The following is a 22,245-nucleotide window of genomic DNA, read 5'->3' on the forward strand; positions in this document are numbered from 1 at the left end:
TAACAGATCAGACAAACTCCCCCTATATTCTGTTGAAAATGTTTCTCAGTCAGAGCTCACTTCTGGAACTATTTTTGTTTGGAAGTAATTTAAGCTTGCACAAAAGTGGAGAGCTAAAAAATAACAGATTTTGCTGAAACTATCCCAAAAGCTTTGCTTCTGGCCAAAGTGCAAACATGGAAAGTTTCAAGCCAAAATAAGTCTGTTTGAGGGAATTAGAGGAAAGTATGGGAAGAGAGATGTAGTTATGCCAGCAGCATTCCACTAGGTTCAGCAAGGATTTTATCTTAATTGTGGACAGGCCTTTTTGTATGGCAGCACTAGAGTTACAAGCCAGGCCTACTTCCTGTTGCTAGTGGAGAACTTGTGAAGCAAAGCCAGCTATAATCTTTCACAAGCAGTGTTCCTTCTATATACATTTTTAATTTCTCTGAAATGTAAGTGGAGCATTCGGGATCTGAATGCTAAGCCAAAGTAAGTGATGGGGCATGTGATTCCATAGGCAGCCAGCTAGAAAACACTATAGGTTTCTGCTTTGTTTGAGAGGTGCACATTGACGTGGAAAAGGCTGCATTGTCCTACTGTGCGGTGGAGAGTTTTGCCACTTGTACAGGTCTTACAAGAGTGCTGCCTGCTGGCTAAACCTTCACCTTCACAGAATCACAGGATAGTTGAGGCTGACAGGCACCTCTGGAGATCATCTGGTCTGCCCCCCTGCTTAGAGCAGGATCATATAGAGCAGTTTTTCTAGGACTGAGTCTGGTCAGGTTATGACTATCTGCAAGGATGGAGACTCCAGAACCTCTCTGGGCAAGCTATTCTAGTGTTTAACCACTCTCACAGTAAAGAAGCTTTTTCTTAAGTTTAAGTGGGATTTCCTGTATATCAATTTGTGTTCATTGCCCCTTGTCCTTTCATGGGGCACCACTGAGAAAAGTTTTGCTCTATCTATTTTACAACCTCCTATCAGGTATTTGTACATCAATTATACTGCCCCTCAGCCTTGTCTTCTTCAGGCTGAATAGTCCCAGATCTCAGCCTCTCCTCATATGGCAGATGCTTTAATTGTTCATCATCTTTGTGGCCCTTTGCTGGACTCTCTCCAGTATGTCTACATCTCTTTTGAACTGGAGAGCCCAGAGCTAGACACTGAACCCAGATGTATGTCACCAGGGCTGAGAAACAGGGAAGGATCACCTCCCTCAATCTGTTGGCAATGGTCTTCCTAACACAGCCCAGGAGGCCATTGGCCATCTTTGCCACAAGGGCACGTTGCTGGCTCAAGGTCAACTTGATGACCACCAGGACACCACATCCTTTTATGCCGAACTGCTCTTCAGCCAGTTGGTGCCCAGCCTATCCTGGTGCTTGGAGCTATTCCTGCCCAGGTGTTGGATTTGGTTTGCTGAACTTTGTGAGCCAAGATTCTCTCATCATAAATCCACACTGACCACTGTCAATCATCCACTTATCCCTAACACATTTGGAAAGGGTTTGCAGGTTATTTTGCTCCATCACATTCCCCAGGAATAGAGGTGTGGCAGACCAGTTTGTAGTTTCCCAGATCCATCTTCTTGCCCTTCCTGAAGATAGGAGTGATACTTGCTTTCTTCCAGTCCTCAGGGACCTTCCCTAATTGCCACAACGTTTTAAAGATAATCGACAGTGGTCTTGCACTGACACTGGCAAGCTCTCACAGTTGCTCTGGGTGTATGGTATCGGAACTTATACCTGTCTGGTCTGTTTGAATGTTCCTTAACCTGATCCTTCTCCACCCAGGGTGAACATTCTTTGCCCTGGGCTTACCCTCTAGTCATAGGAACCTGAGATTCCTGAAGCTGGTTTTACCAGTAAAGAAAGTGACAATGGCCTTTTCAATATTCTTTGTCATCAGGTCTCCTGCCCCCTTCAGCACTGAGATGACATTTGTCTAGTCTACATTTTACTGCTGAGATATCTGGAGAAGCACTTCTTTTTCCCCTTGATGGTTCTCACCAGATTCAACTCTAGATGGGCCTTCCTTCTGCATAGTCACTTCAGGATGAGCATGGCTTGTTTGCTTTAGCTTACTTACGGTTTCTGTTGAGTGGGCTAAAGAATAAGAGATAAAAAAAGAGTGGGGTTTTTTTTTCACGCAGGAAGAAGCGTACTTAGTGGCATGAGATCCTGACTTCATTATGAGAGGCAAGGCCTCAGGTGAAGCCAGAGTTTCTAGGAGCCACTTTAAATTCCCTCCAGTCTCTGCTGCCTCTTTGAACAGCTGAGAAACTCCAGAAGTGCCAACTCATGAATAAGAAGTACAGAAGGATCTAAGATGCCTTATATCCCTTTGGATGAAATGACTGACTTCACTGAGAGATGCTGACTGATGTGACAACTTCAGAAGTTGGTCCTCTTAATCTTGTAAACACTGGCAAATTCCTTTTTCTCTCAGAGCTCTTTTTTCTTTGCTGCTGCTGAAAAGGCTGAGGCTTTAAAGTATAGTGGATGTTGGCCAGCCACCATTAACACTAAGAAAAGAAGGTTGATGGTGAAAAATTATTCAGCTACCATGTCTTCTAATGACTAAAGGAAATAATGAATGTGTTTCTTTAGCATTAATTACTCAGACTGTATGGATTCAAACTTCCAGGGACTGGCTGTTTTTTTCCCACTTTACTCCCCTGCCCCCAACAAGACCTCCCAGAAAGAAGAATTGTTATGAACAGACTGATGAACCAATATCTAAATTAGCAATCCAGCTAAGAGCTCCAGATCTCAGTTGTCTTCCTCCCAGCAGCTGAGTCCACTTGTTACTGAAAAACTCGGAATAAAGAACTTATCAACACCAATGTAGTGTAGATAAGCAGACACTTCTTTATTAATGGCCGGGTGCGCGGGCGAGTCCTCTCACGAACCACGCACACCTGAACACCAAAATCACACACCTTGTATTAAACTTACTCATACATAGTCATTAGATTTCTGAGAAGTGTTATGCATATTCATTAGATTTCTGGGAAGTTCTTAACATATGTAAATGTCCTTTACGCAGGCGCAGTGAAGGTCTCTGGTGGTCTTCAGAAGCCCTCTGGTGGTCTTCCATAGTCTTCCTCACTTTGTCTGATAGCTGACCTTTCATGTGATTCTGCGCAGTACGATTTTCACCATCATGTATTGGATTTACATAAAGTACATTCAATGTTAATTCTTGAATTTAATATTTCTAGTGATTGGCCCTCAGTCACACCACTTTATCAATATTCTTATACTAAAACAATCATTGGTTAATCTCACTTAACTCTACTGACTGGAATTCTCGTTAATTAGATCAAAGTAAATCTTTACCAAAGCTTCCGTGGTTAACTGATTTCAGACAATACTCGAATTCTTATAGTTACACATAATACATTTTCTTAAGTTCCTAAGTTCCTATTAATTTGAAATTCTGACATCTGTTATCTAAGTTCTAAATGTTCCTACTAGATGATTTTAACCAATTGCTCCGGCCTTGGTACAGGGCTACACAGGGGATTTCACAGCAGCTGTTAGTTGTTGGTTAAATATATAGAATTCAATATATAATTTTGTTAAAATATTTCTTATAGTTCCATATTCCTATTAAAATTAATTCTAACTAATAACAAATCAGTAACACACTGATAGCTGCTAAACTAAAATTAACTCTTGGATGGTTGATGTGTGATCAAAAAAACATGCAGAAGAAGGATTTGGACATCGTTGTAGAAGTGTAATTGACCCCATCTGAGCTAAGATGGGTGTGTAAACTTTAATCTTAGCCACCTGGACTAAGGAAAAGAGAGAACATGCTACGACTTATGGTTACCCCAGAGTCTGCCATAGTCCACCAAATGGCTTCCTCCAACTTCTCTAGGTTTTGAGGTAGTCCTTGGGATGTGGGGGATTGGTCAGTTATGTGTCAGCCTTGGGTGCCAAGTGCATTGGACTCACAGGCAAGTCTGATGCCTTTTCCCTTGCCCCTTATGTCATAAAAAGCAAAAAACCCCCAACAAACAACAAAAAACCCCCACCGATTTCCAGGGGAAACTGGAATTGTGCTGAGTCTGTGTCCTGAATGATGTTAGGTGATGTTTTTTTCCATATAGAGCTGTTCACTGTTACGTCTTGAAATTTGCTGTTCCATCTGGCATTTTTTGGATGGAAATTATGCAAGAGGAACAAGATTTATTGTCTCTGGTAAAGAAAAGATTGGAGAAAGGACCTGTCACCAGTAAACACTGGTAAAAATAATCAACAGTGCTACGCCTAGGATGTCTTTGTGCATCTTGTGTAGGTGTTACACCTGTAAAACAAAACCAAACAAAAACCTGCCATGGGAATATGAAAGTTGCCCAAGTAAATGGGTATCAATTTGCCCTTGAAATTCAGTGGGAATTCAGAACCCAGCATGGAAACTTTGAACCTGCCATCAGCACATTTGCGACTGGAGGTGTGGATGTGCACAGGGAATGTAAATTTATGTATGCCTTATGTAAAGGATTTGAAATGTGTAATGAGGAAGTTAACGAAAAATCTACAGGAAGCTGAATCTTGTCAGATTCGAGAAGAGGAGAAAAGTGGCGGGGGGAGGCTGGGAGGAAGATAACATAATGATAAAACAGATTAAATGAGTTTTTTGGGGCCATCTGACTTCTCCCTGGGTACAAAGGGCTTGCTGATTGCCTGCTTGCTTCTTCTGTCTTTGGAATGCAGCATCATTTTAGCCTCTTTGGGTGGAAGAAAAGGCTGAGTCCCTGAAGGTGTGCCTGTACCTCTGTAATCTGAGAATGCCAGATACAACCCAGCAGCTTTGAGACCCTTTTCCTTAGTAAGAATGCTAATGACAGGGTTTATTAGAACAACAACCCCCGAAGGGGATAGATAATGGTGTGTGGAGGCAGCACCCACATCCAAAGCCCCAGGGTTCACATGAAGGGCACTCCTCCTGACATCTCTGACACATGAAGTGAGGAAAGCTTTGCATTTCTGCATTAGAGGCAGAAACCTCTGTTCCAATGTATTAGTTCAACTGTCAAAATTGCCCAGGTCAAACAACTGTGTGCTGTTTCTGCTTAGGTACTGACAGTCTGGTGATCATCAGCTTCTTATCAGTGCTGGGGTCTACCCATTGCTACCTTTATTGGGCAGCTACAGTAGGAAAACTTTCATCTTGTAAGGTATGTTTTAAGCTAGTGGGGTTTCAAGTCCTTAATACCTTTTTTTCTGGAAAGGAAGTAGTGGTGTGGAATGGGAGCAGGTCCAGCAGCAGAGGTGGCTGTGAATACTGCAACTCAGACATGGCACTGCTATTTCCTTTCCTTACTAGTCACATAACGCTGGCTGCTAGCATAGTCACCTACATGAGGGTCTTCTTGCCTAATGAGCCTAGGCCTTCAACAGTGGAAAACTCTCAGTAAATGCCAGTGCAGATGGAGCCCCAGTGGCTAAGGCTGTCTGAATGGAAGCTGTTTCTTTGAACTTGGTTTTTACAAAATAAACGATATGGGTTTGTAAACTTTTTCCTTATGTTAACTTTGCTATAAATTTGGCCTTATAATCAGTGGAAAACCTTTTTCTAACTTCAGTTTGTGTAGTTATCAGGGGTTTGACTTTGCCCAAAGGTAAAAATGGGAATCCCCGGGACCAAAAATACTCACATCATAAGTTTAAGAGACCTAGTTTTTGACAGAACCAAGTAGATAAGAGTGTCTGGTTGTCTTTCACAAGAAAAATGCCAATTGTAACTTCATATGTTTCTTTTCTGTGGTATTAGGCAACTTTTCCCATGTTGTGCAAGGGCTTCAACATCAGCTATTTTTAGAAGGATTTCATATTTACATGATTCTGTTACAAACAAATGTGGAAAATGAATCCTAGTAATTCCATATAGGTGAGTTAATTAGCAAAGCACATCACTTTTAAAGAAATGGAAGGTTTTTTGTTTCCTCCTGAGTGAATACAGGTTTGAGGCACTTTTTTAAAGTTTCTCCATGTGTAGTGAAAGTATTTTCTTGGGCATAGAGAATGCCACTGTTCCACAGTCCTGCCCACCAGATTTCCCCCCTTTGAGAGTGGTGAAGTATGATCCACTAAGATTTTATACTAAAAAAGTGATTTCAAGGAAATCATGGTTTTTTGAAGACAAACACTTGTCCTGACCTCAGTGGAGTAAAACCTCAAGTTCAATGTTTATGGAGTAATATTTCATTAATATTTCATCTTACAGGTCGTCACAGGAAGGAGTACATTTGAAAGTCTGCAGTCTCAAAAAGATTGGAGGAGTAGGATGTCTGTTTTGCAGTTTGGCTTCCATCCAATGAAATGATTTAAGACAGTACTCTGCCTTCTCTAGATCATTCGTTGCATCTGCCACATGCTGAACTTTCAGCTCTTCACTGCAGATACCTTTGGGACTGACTTGGGCCATGTATGTCCCTGCTCTCCAGGTCATCAGAAATTCTCCTTTGCTTGTGTTTGCATCCTTTGAGGGAGTACTGGCAGTTTTGAACCCTTCTCCATGGATTTATTGGCTCACAGACTGCTGTGGGAGGATACTTCGATTATTGAAAGGGTAGAAGAACCCTGCCATGGGAAGCACATAGGGAGGAATGACCTGTCCTTTGTGCCTCATGGTTAAGTGATAATTTTTCCTGAAGTTTCTCTTTTTTTGTTCATGGGTAGCAGCCTCATGTCATGCCTTTTCTACAGGCCAGTAACTCTAATCCAGTCACCTACAGATGTCCTGTTCACCCTTCTGGGGTATGTTATATGAATTTATCTATGTAATTCTTGGAAGCAGTCTAAGAAGAATAATAATAGATGATCATTGCCATGGGCATTTCCAGGCAGTTTCTAAATAACTGTAAGATCTGTACCTCTAAAATGTTCTTGAAAAATATTTGTTTCAGTGACCCATGGAGTGTCTGGCACCAAAAGCCCATCTGAGCACTCCCAGCCCAGTCAGAGATAAACATCCTGCTTTATGATGTCCCCAGTGGCTAGAATAGTTTGTGTCATTTTGTGGTTGCACTGTTATGATCATGTGCTGTAGCTGTTCTCACCACTTCTTGGAGGTCAGCAGTGCACATCAGGTTTCCTAACAGTTTTGTTTCTTTACATGTATGTCCAGTGATTCATTGTCTTTGGATATTTTAGATGGTGAGGTCCTGGCATGTTTCTGGGGCAGATGGGAAGTGCCATCTTTCTACTAAGGAAAACACAGCAGACAAAGAATTATGTGGGCTTGGGGGTTTCCTTTTACATGACTCTAAGAGAAGGTCAAGGAAGTTTGTGTATCAGCTTGGAATTGTGGATTTTGTTGAAATTTAGAGGAACAAAGTTTTCTTCAGTCTTACAATCTTGCTTTATATGAAAAATAAAAATTCAGGAACAGAAACAGAACTTCTGTTGTGCAGTATATCCTTGTTCATTTTGTTAGATGCAGAAAATTTTCAGCCTTGTGATGGCTCAAATTTGGGTTCATTAACTTCTGCTGAAAACCACACTCCTAGCACAGTTGCCTAGATGAAAACACTTCTGTGTGCCCTGGCAGTAAAAGCTGCAAGCAGGAGACATGGATTTCATGGCAATAGTAGTAGCCTGTGTTCTGCAAGATTGGGTATTGTTACTGAGGAACGTCAGGAGTGCTCAATGCATGTCGGAGTGCGTGGACTGGTCTGCAAGTGCACGTTAGTCAAACAGCATTGTTGTTTGAGCATATTGCCTGTTGCGGTCCCTGCATGCCATCTCCTTTCAGTGCAGATTAAAAGCTAGGGTCTTATTTACTCTCCAGTAGAGTGCATGGCTGAGCTGGTGCACACAACAGCTTCTTAGTTTCTCTTTGAGCTTGAACACAGAAGAATAGAGATTCATGGCTCCCCACCCCCTGCCAGAGTAAATTGGCCTCTCAGAAGCATCTCTTCACCTAGTGGTGTGAGGATAATGCAGCGCTGTGTACAGAAAGAAAAGAGCAGGCTTTCTGATGGGACAGGGCGCGGGGCTTTTCTTTCGGGGGGCATTCAAGTGTGTTAGGCTAAAACAGAAAACAGGTGAAAGAGGCCTACTCCCTGTCATGTGACTTTGGGCTACGTCTCCCTTGCAGCATAGCTGCTTGATCTTAAACCTTGTAGAGTGAATCTTTCTTGTGTTTCTTACAGATGCTTTTGGTGATAAGGTCTTTCGCACACTACAGAGCTCTTTCTGTGACAGTTCCCAGGGAAGAGGCAAAAATGCTGACCCTAGAGAGGCTTCTGGCGGAGTCCTGTACATGAACCCTCACACTTCTGTCTTTTTTTCATTTTGCACTTAGCTCAGGTTGGCCCTGTAGGTCCTTTGGGCCCCAGATCAGCTCAGTCTCACAGAGCACACATAGCCCACCTTTTGGATAGCAAACACTAACATCTCCTAATCCTTTTATGTACCTAGCCTGAGCAGCTCCTGATTGAGCACATCTTGTGAACAATCTAATATCACATGCCTGTTTGTATTTGTATGCATCTGTTTTACACGTATCTATTCATTTGGTCTGTTCTCTTTTGTGCAATGTTAGCACAGCATTTTTCTTTCACATGCAGACATAACTCATTGCATTCGCAACAATGAGCAAAGGCTCCCTGTGAAGGCCTGTACCTGTGACATAAAAGATACTCTTACCACTCCATCAAATTCCAAAGATTAAGGCCCACCTTAAAGAAATTACTTGAGCAGGTTGACTGATTGAAATGAGACTCAACCATGTGCTACAGTAATTTCCTACATACCAGTCTAAATCACTGCTCTGAGCAAGGGAAACTGAAGATCAATGGGGTATAGTGCATTTGATGGTGTGATGTGCACAGCTATTCACTCATGAAATGAGTGAGACTGTAAGCTCTTAAACTTATTAAGACTGTAGATTGCCCTATAGATTGCTTATCTTTATGTCTTGTCCCTTCTTCCTGAAGGACTTGGATTAAGAAAATATGAGTTCAGAGCCTTGGCAGTGCTTTTCACTGCTGAGGATAGGACTCGGCTCATCCAACATTGCCCACATGAGATGGATGCCTAGTCTGAACTTGCAACATACACTGCCCCTATCCTTATCAATAGAGAGGCACTTCTCTAAAAGTCTAAGTTGTCCTACCTCACTCTCACTTACAAGGGGTGGACCACCCTTTGGAAGCACCCCTTTCGCTGCTGTCTTGGAGGCAGGGGAGGATTGAATCCCCTCTCCCCTTCTTTTGCACATACCTCTCCTCTGTGTTAAAGGTGAGAGAGAGCAACTAGGTCTGCCACCTTATATACCTAATGTTGGCCTTCCAGCGGCTAATTTTACTCAATTACAATGTTTAATTACAGTCATTCCTGTTTCCTGCTGCATCAGGTCTTTTTGCTGATATGAGGAATTCTGAGTTAACTGCACCTGGGGCTGAACCTTTTGCAAGCAACAGACACCAACAGTATTAGGTTAGGTCCACAAAATGGTACATTATCTTTACTGTTTCTGAAGTTAGGCTGAGGACCTGGGGGAAAATCCAGTTAGCAGGTGAGAAAATACAGTACCCAATGGGTGTGCACTGCAGTGTTTGGTTAAAAAGTTTCATTTGAGCTAGATCTGTTTGTGTTCTTAGGCTCCTGGGGAAACTTCATCTTGATAAATGTCTATACTGAAATGATACCATCCAACTGTTATGCCTTAAGCCGGTAATTCATGAGCCCTTTGCTGTTGTGGCATAAGAAACTGGAGTTTTGTGTTCCAATTCATTGAGTGCGTTTGGGAATGAAAAAATAATAAAAACTCTTGGGTTTAGTTCCCTGTTAATCTCATTACCATTGGACTTCCCTTTCTATCTCCTTGCTTTTCCTGGCTACTAGAATAATTTTGGTGGTTTTATTGCCACGTATTTATGAAGAATATTAGCCGAAAACAGTTTTTCTGTAGTTATTTATCAGTTTTAGCACGGCTTACATCTACAGAGGCAAGGGACCACACTAATAAGTCATGTGCTCAAGTCTAATTTTAATTAACATATGCTGTTAAATGAACAAATGTTTTCAAGAAAGCTAGATCTATGAGGGACTGTGCAAGGCCTCTGCTGTCCATCTGCTTCTCAGAAGCCTTGTCTGATGAGGTGTTAGAGTGATGGTGGAAATCAGTCAGCGCACAGATCATATAGTCCTTCAGGAATAACTCCTGCACCCTTTGAGTAGTCATTTATTCACTATGATGCCAAACTATGGGCTGACCAGCCACCACATCTGTCTGAAAATGGAGTGGAGACATAAATCACAAAATTAGGGCAGAGCTAGCTAAATCCTTCCAAAACTTTTGTCAACACGACTGAAGTGGAGCTTATGTCCCTGGTAGCTTATACTGAAGGAATGAAAGGGGTTGATCTAAGTCATTGGCTCTCAGAGCTGTTTTCTGTTCTCTGCAGTTGGATGATTCTTAATCATTTAAAAATTGTTAATGATGTTGACCAACATCTCAGGTAGTGCCTTTATGATGCCAGAGGATGTTAAAATGATGTACACACTGTGGCCAGATTCTGGCCTGGTTTGCACCACCACCAGTTGCAGACTCGGTACTACTCCTGAACAGGTGTCTCCCAGCTTCATCTCTTATTGCCCCAAGAAAGCCACGGGGGCCTGATAATGCAACAGCCTGTGGGACCAGAGTAATTTCAGTCACATTTTAATTTTAGAAAGGCATAATGTGGTAATTGAAGTGACCTTGGGAAAGTTCAATCATTCGTTAGAGATCCTGTGTTTCTGGTGCATGCTGGTGGGAAGTGATATAGCACTGCCTGCCCTGAGTGTGGCACACCTCCTGTGATGAGGAAGGACTTTGTTGTTCTTCCCTCTCTTTCCCTGTGCTCGTTGAGTTCTGATGTCATTTTTCTCTCAACTGCAGGTCACTTCATGGGCAACAACACAGTGATTGATGTTTTGAGGAGAGAAGGGTACGAGATAGAACACACTCCAGCTGGACAAGCCATCAACAAGTAACGCATGCTTTTATCTAGCTGAGCAGCCATTGGGAGGGTGGGTTTATAAGCAGTCATGAAGAGGTAGTGGCAGCTGGAACTATACCTAACACTGAGCTGGGATCCCTCTCTCCTCCCCAGCAGTTTGCTTTTATCTTCTATGAGCTAGTTGGGAAACAGGATTTGATTTGGTTTGGGTTTGGTTTTTTTGTGTTTTGTTTGTGTGATTTTTTGGTTCTTTGGGTTTTTTAATAAGTATTTCCCCCCTGTAAGTTTTTAACTCTTAAACTAACAGCCATAGAGTATGCATGCTTGGTTCATCAGATCTGGATGCTGTCTCATACCACATAGGCTTCCAGGCTCCTCCCTCCTTCCTTTTAAGTGTTTGACTGCCCTGCCTTTTAACAGTCTCCTTCTTTTACACTGCTATTTTTGATTCTTTGTGGTTACTCTCTCTCAGCCTGGAACCTGACTGCCCAGAGTCCACCCATCCTCTTTGCAAGCTGTCCCCATAACTGATTGCTCTCATGTCCCCTGCTCTCTTCAGCAATTTTAAGCCAAAGTGCTTGCTGTTGTGAATCATCTTGCAGCTGTTCTTTGGAATATACCCTTACTGCCTCTTTTTATCTCTCACTGGGTGCCTTTATCCATCTCTATGGTTTCAGTAACTACAGAATGCCAACTAATCTCTTCCTCCACACTGCCGAGAATTACATGTGCTCTTGACTCACCTCTTCCTGGACTTCTTGCCACCAGCTTTGGGTCTGCAATCCTTGTTTCCCTCTTCTCCAGACTCTTGCCAAACATGTGCTCTTACGTCTCTCAGATATCCCCATTCTTCCTTACAGTCACTGCTAAAAGACCACAGTGGAAAAAAGGTTTGATCCCAATTATGGTACAGTTTCCCTTTTGTCCTCTATGCCAGGTATGCTGTCCCTCACTGCTTACACCTCTGTTCCTCCTTCCCCACATTTCTGATATGGGGCTCGCAGGCAGGATGATGACCTTCTGTGCAGGGGGCACAGTGCAGAGTCTTGGTCTGTGCCAGGGGCTCCAAAGATGTGGTGCAAAATAATAACAGATGTTTTTCTCCTATATTGGTTGCTTCACCTTTCTCTTTGCACCACTTTTGCGGCCTTTTTCAGTCCATGAGATTCAAACTCTGGCAGGTCATGTTTTTGCTATGATTCTTGACATGGGCATACATCATTAACTATATGTGCACTGAAATAAGCTGAGCCAAGACTCATCCCCATGAGTACATGAATGCAATCCCTAACCCTGTTGCCACCAATGGGCAGGTAGTCTGACATGGAGAAGCCCCCTGTGCTTCAGCATAGGACTTAATGATCCTGTAAACACTTGAGTCATGCTAGACAATCCAGTGTATCCGTATTTACAGGGATAATAAAAAACATGCCTGCACTGATATTTTTGTGTTGATTTCAACCTCCCCCCCTGCCCTGCAGAACATTCTTAGCTTAAGGATTCCTAAAACCAGCCGTAGCAGCTTCTTAAAGCTTAATGAAAGAGAGCTTAATATGTACTTGAGAATAAACAAAATCTGATACTGCTCTTTAAAGGTGTAGCTGTAAGGAAACCAAGGGCAGACAGCTGTGGAAAGGAGGGCTAGATCTTCACCCATCAGGAAGGTAGGTATCAATGATACTATGGGTAGCTGGACATCCAGTTCTCTGACCACATCATGGGAGTTCATTGTCCAGTCAGTGACTCTTGTGCCTTTGAAAGCCCTCAGTTTGGCACTGGTTGCATCTCAAACCTTTCATTAGGACTACTGGACAGAATGTCTTTCCTGGAGTCTTGATTTTAAAGCTGAGTGAAGAAGCTAAAGAAGATAGCACTTCAGTGTTTTCTTTGAGAAAAGGTGCTACCATTTTTGGATGACTTGGAAACATTTAAAAATATGAAACGAGTTTCAAGAAAAATGTGAGTTCTGAAGGAGAAGAGCATTTGAGGTGAGGGAAAGACCTGTGGCAAGAGTATGTCAGAGTCCTGGGGGTTGGATGGAGGGTTTCACTTGATTGGTATCCTGGGCATATTCTAGGAGCAAATACCAGGGCAGTCTGTGTCAATAAATGCAGTCCAGCCCATGTAAATGTGGAACCATATCCAGCTACTGTCCTAGATAGCAGTGCTGCATGCAGTCCAGTCAGTACCTGTGGACTATTTTACAGGACAAAATTGACAGAGGAAAAGACAAGTGGTTGAACTGAGACAGAGCACTCAAATGGCTGTTTTACTGTTGGATACAGTAGGGGGGGTTAGCTGAGCGGTCCTAAAACAAGAGGATGAGGAAGTCTGCAATTGTCTCCTTTCCCTGCAACATGACATTGTGTAGTAGCAGCACATTCTGCTGCTTCCTGTGTTCTGGCTAAACAGAAAGTCCCTTCTGAGGTATGTGTGTGTAGGAACACAGAAAGACAGGGGATCATTATGCATGTTTTCCTGTAACGAGCAAACTGCTGGGTGCAGTCACACAATTTCACCTGCAGACAGGGCTGCCTGAGGTATCCTGCCCATCTGCAGTGTGAATGGGTGAATGCCCATAGTGGAGTATGGAGGCAGGAGGACTCCTTTGTGGTGTCACCAAAGCAAGGAAGGCACAAGAAGGTGCTCCGACTGTGCGTCAGTGCAAAGGACAGTTTATAAATAGTGCCACAAATTCAGTCAAGCTCCTACTGTTTTATTTTGTGCTTTAACTGTTGTTCCTGATTTTAGAATGGATATGTATATTGCAAAATATTAATCATATAATCACAGCTGTAATTAAGGTGCTTCCCGACTCCTCCCTTAGCTGCTGTGCTGGGAGAGGGAACTGGCCTTGGGAAGAAGGACGTGCTTTTGCATTGTGTGCCTTTTCCTGTGGTTGCTTAGTCAGACCCTGGAAGAATTACCTGCAGAAAGTATTGTGAAAGAGGTTATGTATATGAGTGTCTGTTGTTAACAGTGTTCTGAGGCTGCAGGTATCAGAATAAATGGCTGGCCATGCAGGATGGACATCATCCTGGCTGTGCCTATAGCAGTGCTGAGCTCCAGCATGGTATGGCCGTGAGTTTGGTAGGGTAGGCTGCAGGCAGCAGGGCACACTAATCTACAGGGGAGGGCTGGTGCCCACTCTATGACTTTCACAATTAAGGAACAGATACAGTGAAGAGAAATTGGGGAAAAGGAAACCATAAGCAGAGGACCTTCAGAGAGACAAATCAGGACACTGGAGACAACTGGGGAGGGTCACTCTGTAAGGCAGAGTTAAAGAGTGGTGATGTGAATATGTTGTGGAGGAGAGCCAAAGGGTTGTGACACTTCAGAGATGATAAAGTGAGAGTGTGACAATTACAAGGATTTTGAAAGAGTTTGATAGCCCAAAACCCATTCTGCACCAGTCTGTTACATAAAGTTCACCATGTGATCAGTCTGTGATTTTCCTTGCAGGAAATAATATCAAATTCTCTTCATTTTCTATCTACTCTCTTGGTCATGTTCCAGTCCACAACTTCACTTCTCCTTCTCCAGGATGGACCCTCTTTATTGTCCATCAAGGAGATGTGCCCACAGTGATGGGCTAGCTTGAAAACTACAGCCACCCTGAAACACATCTCCTCCTGGACCTCCTCCTTTCGATGCCATTGCAAGGCAGAAGGGAGACACACTATAGTTCTGGGAAGGTTTCACTGATTGAAGCCAGGTTTCTGCACAGTGGTCTGTGGTCTTCTGTTACATTCCCAAATTTCAGCCCAAGCCAGGCTCCAATTTTGCCTTGTTATAGAAGACTACTGCATCTCTTCTCTTTATGAAGTAGCCATAAAGATCAGTCAGATATTTTTGTTGTGCTCTGTGTATCCATAGAGCGGATTGAGTTTGTGAGTTTGTCCCAAGATGTTGATGAACAAGTAAAGAGGGGGAATCTCTTTGTTCCAAACAACGAGAAGTATGGGCCAGCAAAGCCATCAGTGGATAGGAGACTGCAGACTGCCTGCCTTGGGGTATAGATGAGGAGATGTTGCTTGCACTAAGGATAATGAAACAGAGCTTAAGTAATCAGGGTGGAGCTGATTGTTTCTTCAGTGTATCACCTTCGCACTAACCTGGGTAAGCATAGCCCTTAGAGCTTTTTCTGGGGGTTCCACTGAGTGTTCCTTTGGACTTCCAAGATTTGTCTTGTGAGAGAGTTTGTATGTGCACATAGTCTCACTGCAGTATCTCACTTGCTGGAGCTGCTTTGAAATTCCAGATAATGCTGCCAGCCTAATACATGATCTGTGCAGCTAGAAAGCTGAAGGCCTGACTCCTACTCCCTCATTACTTCCTATAAATGTGTGCAAAACTCACTTCTGTGTCGTGGGAGAGCTGCAGTTGCTTAGCCTCCTCCTATCCATGTGGACTTCCATACTTGTCTGATACAATCCTTTAAAACCATTTCATGCTCCTTGGTGTCCTTATCTGAGTGGCAGGACAGCATTATGTCCTTTTGCAAATCAGCATGAAGATAGTAAATGCTTACACTAGAAGTCAATGCCACAATAGTGAGCTGAGCACTGGTCTCTTATGTGTCAGACACGTCCCCTGACCTGATGTTTTATAAAGGCTATGCATTCACTGCTCTGTACCATCTGGCTTCATGAAAGAGAAAATGAGCTGACAGTGAACTTGGCACTGCCACAGCTAGTCTGCTTCTAGTTCCTGCAGACTAGATGGCCCAAAGGGTTGCTTAATGGTATATTGAGCCATTCCCTTCAAAGACAATAATTTGGAAGATCCATTTCTGCAGCCATGACCACAGTCTGTGGGCCTTATTACTTACCTTCTCCACCAGTGACAGTTGTTGATCTAGGACTGGTTCCTTCAGCTAGTTTGCCTTAGTTATCCTGTCCCTGCCCCTTCCCCCTGCTCCCCAGGTTAGTTGGCGCTGGGCGGGTATTGCTGAAAGGAATAATCCAGTCTGTTCTGCAGTGCATCAGGCTAGAGAAGTATGGTTTGACCTCCTCTGACTTTGAAAGTGATTCCTTTTTTGTCTCTGTCTAGTCATGCAAAGTTATTCCCAAGAGTTATTCCACTCTGGGCCAGACTGCATTCTTACCTCAGTTTCAGATTACCTCTTTTCCAAAGCTTTTTTCATTAAAGAGAACTATTTTGATCAGAATATTGACTTAAGGAAGGGGGGGCAGGAATGCAAGTCAGAGAAATAAGCGTCCAGCCAATGTGCCAGGGAGAAACACCTGTTTTATGTGTCTTAATAGTATCTGTACCAGGATTCTGCCTCAAAGCCCTTTCAAAAATTTCTGTTTTCCCTCCTTCTTCCAGCAGAACCCCCCCCAAAACCTTGTTAGCCTTTTCATCGTCATCACCGGCACACAGCCTGTATGTTGCATCCCAGGAACTCCCACTGCCATTGCACCCCCAGGAGGAAGAGGAGGAGGAGGAGGAGGAGGAGGAGGAGGAAGAGGAGCTCCTGCCTCACCTGCTGCTCCCTGACAGCGTTGATGTACTGGAGAAGATAGACAGGAAGTACAAAAAGAAGAAGAAGCAGCAGAAGAAGCAAAGACTGCGACAGTTTAACGACCTCTGGGTTCGCCTTGAAGAAAGGTAGCTAATGGCTGGGAAGGGAGGAGGGTTTGTCATGCAAACTGGACTTTAATTTAGACTGATTAATCCAAGTATGCGAGACTTCTGCAGGGGCTAGATATATGCTGAGGGCAGGATCTGACCTTCTCCCTCACTGTGATTCTTGATGAAACATTTACTCAAGGCTGCTAGTGACAAAATAGCTGCTTCTGCATGGTTAGGTTTGTGGAAAATTAGGCATAACACAAGTGGAAGCCTTGTCTAGACCATTTTGCATTTGGGCTTGAAGGACTGTGAGCATATGGTAGTCCTCTTTATCACAGAAGGCTGGGTCCAGTGGTAGATGGTACAGATCAAAGCCTTGGACCTTTATCCAAGAGCTGCTGTGTATGTGGAAACTGTCATATCTGGCATATGTGCTCCTTGCATTTGGACAGTATTGATACAGTATTTCCAGTCTCTCTATTCTTGCATATGAGCCCCATGGCATTACTGGAGATCTGGAAAGTGGGATGGAAAACTAATGGATGATGGAGTTAATATAAAAAATGGAGTGTGTTGTGGGGCAAGGGTTCACACATACCACCTAGTTTCATCCAGAAGGGCTTACTCACCTACAAGAACTACAGCAGCCTGCGAAGAAAAAAAGCCAACTTCTTCCTCACTAGCTATACTTAGGCTTGTGGCTGAATGTGTACCTTAATGTTTCCCTCCTGTCAGATAACACACAGACCCAAGTCTGCTCTCTTTTGTACTTTGTGTCTCTGTTTGCATCTCTGCCATACTCAGGTTGAAAGCATTTTATTTTTGTGGCACTGTAAATAACTAGACAGGTCAGGATGATGCAGAAAAGCCTGTAGCTCCTGAAATGAAGCCTGTATATTCTTTTTTTTTTCCCTCTGAAGAATATTTCTTCCTGCTCCTCAAGGTCCTGAGTATATCAGTGTTCTCCTATGCCTCTCCTATCACATCCCTTGGCCCCAGCTGTACCACTGCTTTCCATTGCTCAGGCTGGCTGCAAGTGGCTGCAGCAGTTGTTGTTCTGTTCCATTCAGCCATTGTCAGACTTTTTAGACCAGAGTCCTTTTCCTCTTTTGTAGAGTAGTTTTGTGCCTTCTCTCTGGTCCTTCTTCCAACCTAAATGTGACTACTTTGGAGAGAAAGGGAGACAAATGCACATGGCGGTTTGCATGCCCCCTGACAGACCTACACACAGTCCAAGATTCATCAGTACAACAAATCCTCATATTGATCACATTTGATTTTGTTTTTTATTGTATCATTTACTTTCTATTAATGCAGTTGATACTAGCTGCTTGTAAATAGTTTTTTGGAGCTTCTGTTGACAGCCCGATTAGTTGAAACCCTAAGGAATGATCTGGGGTCTTTTTGATCTCAAGCTCCCACCCTGCCTACACACTGCCATGTTCAGTTTTCACACGCAGTTGTTCCCATGAATCTCAGGGAAGTCAACGGGTGCCCTGATGTGAGATACGCATACACTTGCAGCATCAGTGCCTTCAGAAGGAGAGGGAAGATGGAAGGATGTGCTACTGTGCCTAAATTGGATGTACATTAGGGCTACATACTGGATTGCAAGTACTGCAAGGCAATAGTGAGGTAAAAGCAAAGCTGATGATGACAGCTTTGGAAACTACTGCATAAATACGGAAGCAGCAAATGCCTCCTTTCCTTTTCTTCTTTTGTAATGTTTCCTTTCTTCCCCTACTAATTAAGTCATCCTTTGTGCTAGAAACTTACCCAGGTGCTAGGTGACAAATTCTTTTTAGAGGTGAGACCTTAGCAGCAGAGAGCTTGAACGTCTGGAGATGAAGCCGTTGCGTGATAGAACTGGGAAAGACAAGTGATGCTTATTGCTGCCTGGGAGACTGCTGCACCCTTACTGCAAAGGGAAAGCCGCGAGTGTCAGAGAGGCAGCTGTCATTCACGCACAGCCCCGGCCCGTGCTCTGGGTTTAGTCTTTGTAAAGCCAGGGGAATCGCCACCCTCTCTGCCCCACCACCCGCGTGTGCAAGCAGCCTGTGCCGCAAAGGGCTGCCCGGGCAGGCGTGGGCTGAGCTGACAGCCCCACCTCGTGGCACAGCCGAGATGTGTCCCCACGGAAATCCAGACCCTCCCGGCTCAAGCTCGCACGTGGGCAGGGCACGTCTCACTGCGAGTCTCAGCCCTTGCTATAAGCGTTCCCCGGGGTGCCCAGGCACAGGTAAAGCTGTCGCGTTTCTTATGCGTGGGCCATTCACAGCTTTCCTCCTGTGAGCCTGGAAATGTGAAAAGCGCAGCTCAAGTGATTTAATACAGTCTTGTAGTGGGCTTGGCAGAATTGCTTTGGTTCGTGCTCCTGTATGCATCAGCTGTCAGCTGTATTTCTTTGATGTGCTGCCAGCTGGCTTCTCTCCAGTTACTGTTCAAACCTTCTGTGGGGGCCTTTTGGGTATGGAAGGGTAAGTGTTTTTAAAAAGGGTACTAATTGCCTTCAATTTCCCAAAGCATTTTTGCTTAATGCAGCTGACCAAAATAAGGCGAGAATGGTGCACAGCAGCTGGGGAGTGGGTGCAGAAGAAATGACTCTCCTTTTGTGTTTGGCAGGTAGACTTGCTTTTAATTTGTCCAGATTTGTCTTCTGGTTCCACACAGCACCATGAGGCCCTGGGGTGTATGTCAGCCTTAAAGCTGTGGGGTCAAGAATGGCTTTCAATCCATTGCTGAAGAGAACAACACCTGTGTAGTATCAGCCCTTCTGACTATTGACCTGCCATGGTGTGGGAGCTCCCCCAGTTGACAGTTGGTGTCAGCAGCCTGGAGCATTCAAATTTCTTTCCTCCATCACCTTGCCATAATGGGAGTTCGGCATCATGTAGGCTCTGACTCAGTTCTTGTGAATCACCACCTTGGAGTCCTCACTGCCACTGGGAGATACTCTGGGATGTGATGATGTTTTCCCAGTGACTCTAGGATGTGTTTCTGGAAGTGGCTCTCTCCTTAAAGCATGTAATGTAAATCTTTTGTAATTCCTGATCTGTGGAAGGGAACATACAGTATTGGAACAAGTTTGGTCCACACTAAGATGCATGTACAGAAGCATGACTGGGGAAGATGGATTCAGCTGAAAGCAGGTACCTCACTCCTGCTGTGCTCAGCAAGTGTCGCTGCAGGGACACTCGTCTGTAACAAAACTTATTTTGTTCTTCTTAACGTATTTTCTGCTTAGCTGAAATGCGCTAGGAATACGGTCACCTTATCCACCTGACTGACTGTGTGGGAGCAATGGGCAGGCTGGCTGGGTAGACCTGAGTACAGGGCAGGTGTTTTGGTGCTGTCTCCACCCTCCTCAATCTCTTCTCTGTTCCTGCTCAAGACTGCTTTGCAGTTCAGTTGGGCAGCGCCCTCGTCCGTGTGGGCTCGTGTAGGAGCTGCCCATACTTGTGAGGAAGGGTCAAGTCAGCGCTTTGCCAGGAGACACAGTCCTTTGGTGAGTGTGGAACCAGTATAAGAGACCGTTGCCAGGAGCCCAGAAGACTGACAGTGGGGCACAGAGGCTGACCACCTCCTGGTCTGCGGGCATCAGACAGTTCTGGGCTGGGTCTGGACTGACGTTCTTCTCTTGCCTTGCAGTGCTACTGACCCTCCTCCCCGGATCCGCATCATTAACGGCTACATCACGGTCGAACCCCAGCCCCGGGGCCATGGACGGTCTAGTCACTCTCGTGCAGACACCGGCAGCGCTCACCAGCTTTCACATTCTCTCTTCCTCCCGCTACTGATTTTGACTTTCCATATGATAAGACTGCATTGAAACATAGGGGGAGCCAAGCTGCAGGGCTCTCACCTTAAAAAGCAAAAAAGAAACTTATGTGAAAAAACAAAAATAGAAGACTCTGAGTGGGACACCTGTTCTTTGGGGTGTTCTTAAACTGCCTCCTTTTCCTGAATCTGGATCATTAACACTATTAACTGGTTTGACCTGCCCAATACAGGAGAAGATATTTTAATGAAAGTGTTATTTATCCTTCTCTTGCAGAAGAATGATTTCATGTTGTCCCATAATGCTTTGGGGAGATTATAATGTCGCTATAACATAGCTGTTGTTTAGCTGTATGAGCCCAGCTAAATTACATTTTTTTCACCTTCAGTGGCTTGTAAGAAGATTTACACACCACTAACTTGTTTATTAGAACAGAATATTTTGGTCACATGAGCACAGCTGGGAAAGAGAGGTTGGTATTTTAGGTCTCTACTGGTAATGCTTTTAATTCTTGCTTGTTAGGGCTCCAGATTACATATAAAGCTTAATGACAACACCTTCTACAATAGAATAAAACAGTAAAGACTTGTGAACAGAATGTTTCTGCCGTCTGTTTGGTGCTGTTGTAAGATGGGTACACCTGAACCTCCAAAGGCCAGACATGTCTTGGAGCAAAAAAAAAATTGCCTGGGGAGCTTCACAATCATACTGTTGGATGCTTCCAAGTTCTCAAAAGGCGATTTGAGAAACTGGGATGCAGGTTTTCTGTCTCTTTTTAAATCATGAATATAATTGTTATTTTATAGCTGGATTCACTTTTGGGGAGAAAGGGCTTTCTTTTCCTTTTCTGCACAGTTAGACTTCATTATAGGAAATCCCTACAAGTTTTCCACTGATTTCAATGGAAATTCTCAGACCTTCCAAATTGTTTTAAGCCCTTCGCTGTCAAAATGGACATGCTGTTGACTGTTGGATGTAAGAAGCTTGGAAGTCATGATGAATGGTTTTCTGTATTTGTATACAGGACATCCTCTTGTGATCATACTGACTCAAATTTTGTCAGCAACATTCCCTCCTTCATGTTATGGGGGTTTCATTGCCTGGGAAGGTCTCATAAGATTCATCCATGGGAGGATGTGGAGCCAATGTGCTGAGCCTGGTACCTTGGAAACACAGCAGTCACCTGCCCCAGTGAGACAACAAACCCTCAGGCTTCCCTTCCTGTGCATGTGCTTCACTACTTTTTTCATTGCCTATATAAAGTACCTCTTTTTCTCATCCTTCTTCTGCACATTGGAGGAGGAGCAAATGGTTCTAGCTTTCCTAACAGGCTTTTCATCTCTTAATCTCAAATTTCAGGCCCCCTTCAGAAGGACTGAACCTGAACAAAGCCTCTGTTTGCTGAGGAAAACAGAGAAAGGAGAGGCTAAATGTTGAAGTTTGCAGCAGCACTGCGGGGAATGAAATATGTCTGGGCTGGGGTAGAAGATGGCACTGTCTCATTGTATATTCCTTCTTACAGGGAATACTATAAGACCTCAGGGTCCCAAATGCATTCTGGCTTCCTTGGCTTTATACAGCAGCCAGGCTGGTGATGCGCTCTCCCCTGTCTCTCTCCCTGGTTGATCTTTCACTGGTGTAAATTGTCATAGACCTGGTGGGTCCGGAGCTATTTTCCTTGGCCTGAATATGACCTGAGGGGAGCAGACTGGATGGGGGATAGCTTAGTTAAAAAGATGCATTGCAAGCCTGACAAACTGAGCACATAACTTGTGTATTTACATCTGAGGGGGCCACCAAAAACACAACGTCAGAGTGTGTTCTGCCACGTGCTAGCCTATGCATTGGTATTGCTTGTCCTCTCCCCATCCTCTGTCCTTCAGAAGTGCATGATGAGGTGTGTGGCACAGGTCCAGAGCGCTCTGGAAGCACTGG

The 22,245-nt window shown here is 44.0% G+C and overlaps 1 protein-coding gene across 1 annotated transcript in view; it reads left to right on the top strand.

Annotated features, from left to right (window-relative positions):
* Positions 1-20,361, top strand: part of TRABD2A (TraB domain containing 2A) — a 79,054-nt gene extending 58,693 nt beyond the window's left edge. The window contains exons 5-7 of the mRNA XM_010566026.1: positions 10,892-10,982; positions 16,287-16,568; positions 20,181-20,361. Coding sequence (XP_010564328.1) covers positions 10,892-10,982; positions 16,287-16,568; positions 20,181-20,361 — 554 coding nt within the window. The remainder of the gene's footprint in view (positions 1-10,891; positions 10,983-16,286; positions 16,569-20,180) is intronic.
* The last annotated feature ends 1,884 nt before the right edge of the window (positions 20,362-22,245 follow it).

This window comes from Haliaeetus leucocephalus, unplaced genomic scaffold (assembly GCF_000737465.1).
Source record: "Haliaeetus leucocephalus isolate CR32 unplaced genomic scaffold, Haliaeetus_leucocephalus-4.0 Scaffold201, whole genome shotgun sequence".
NCBI classification, from domain to species: Eukaryota; Metazoa; Chordata; class Aves; order Accipitriformes; family Accipitridae; genus Haliaeetus; species Haliaeetus leucocephalus.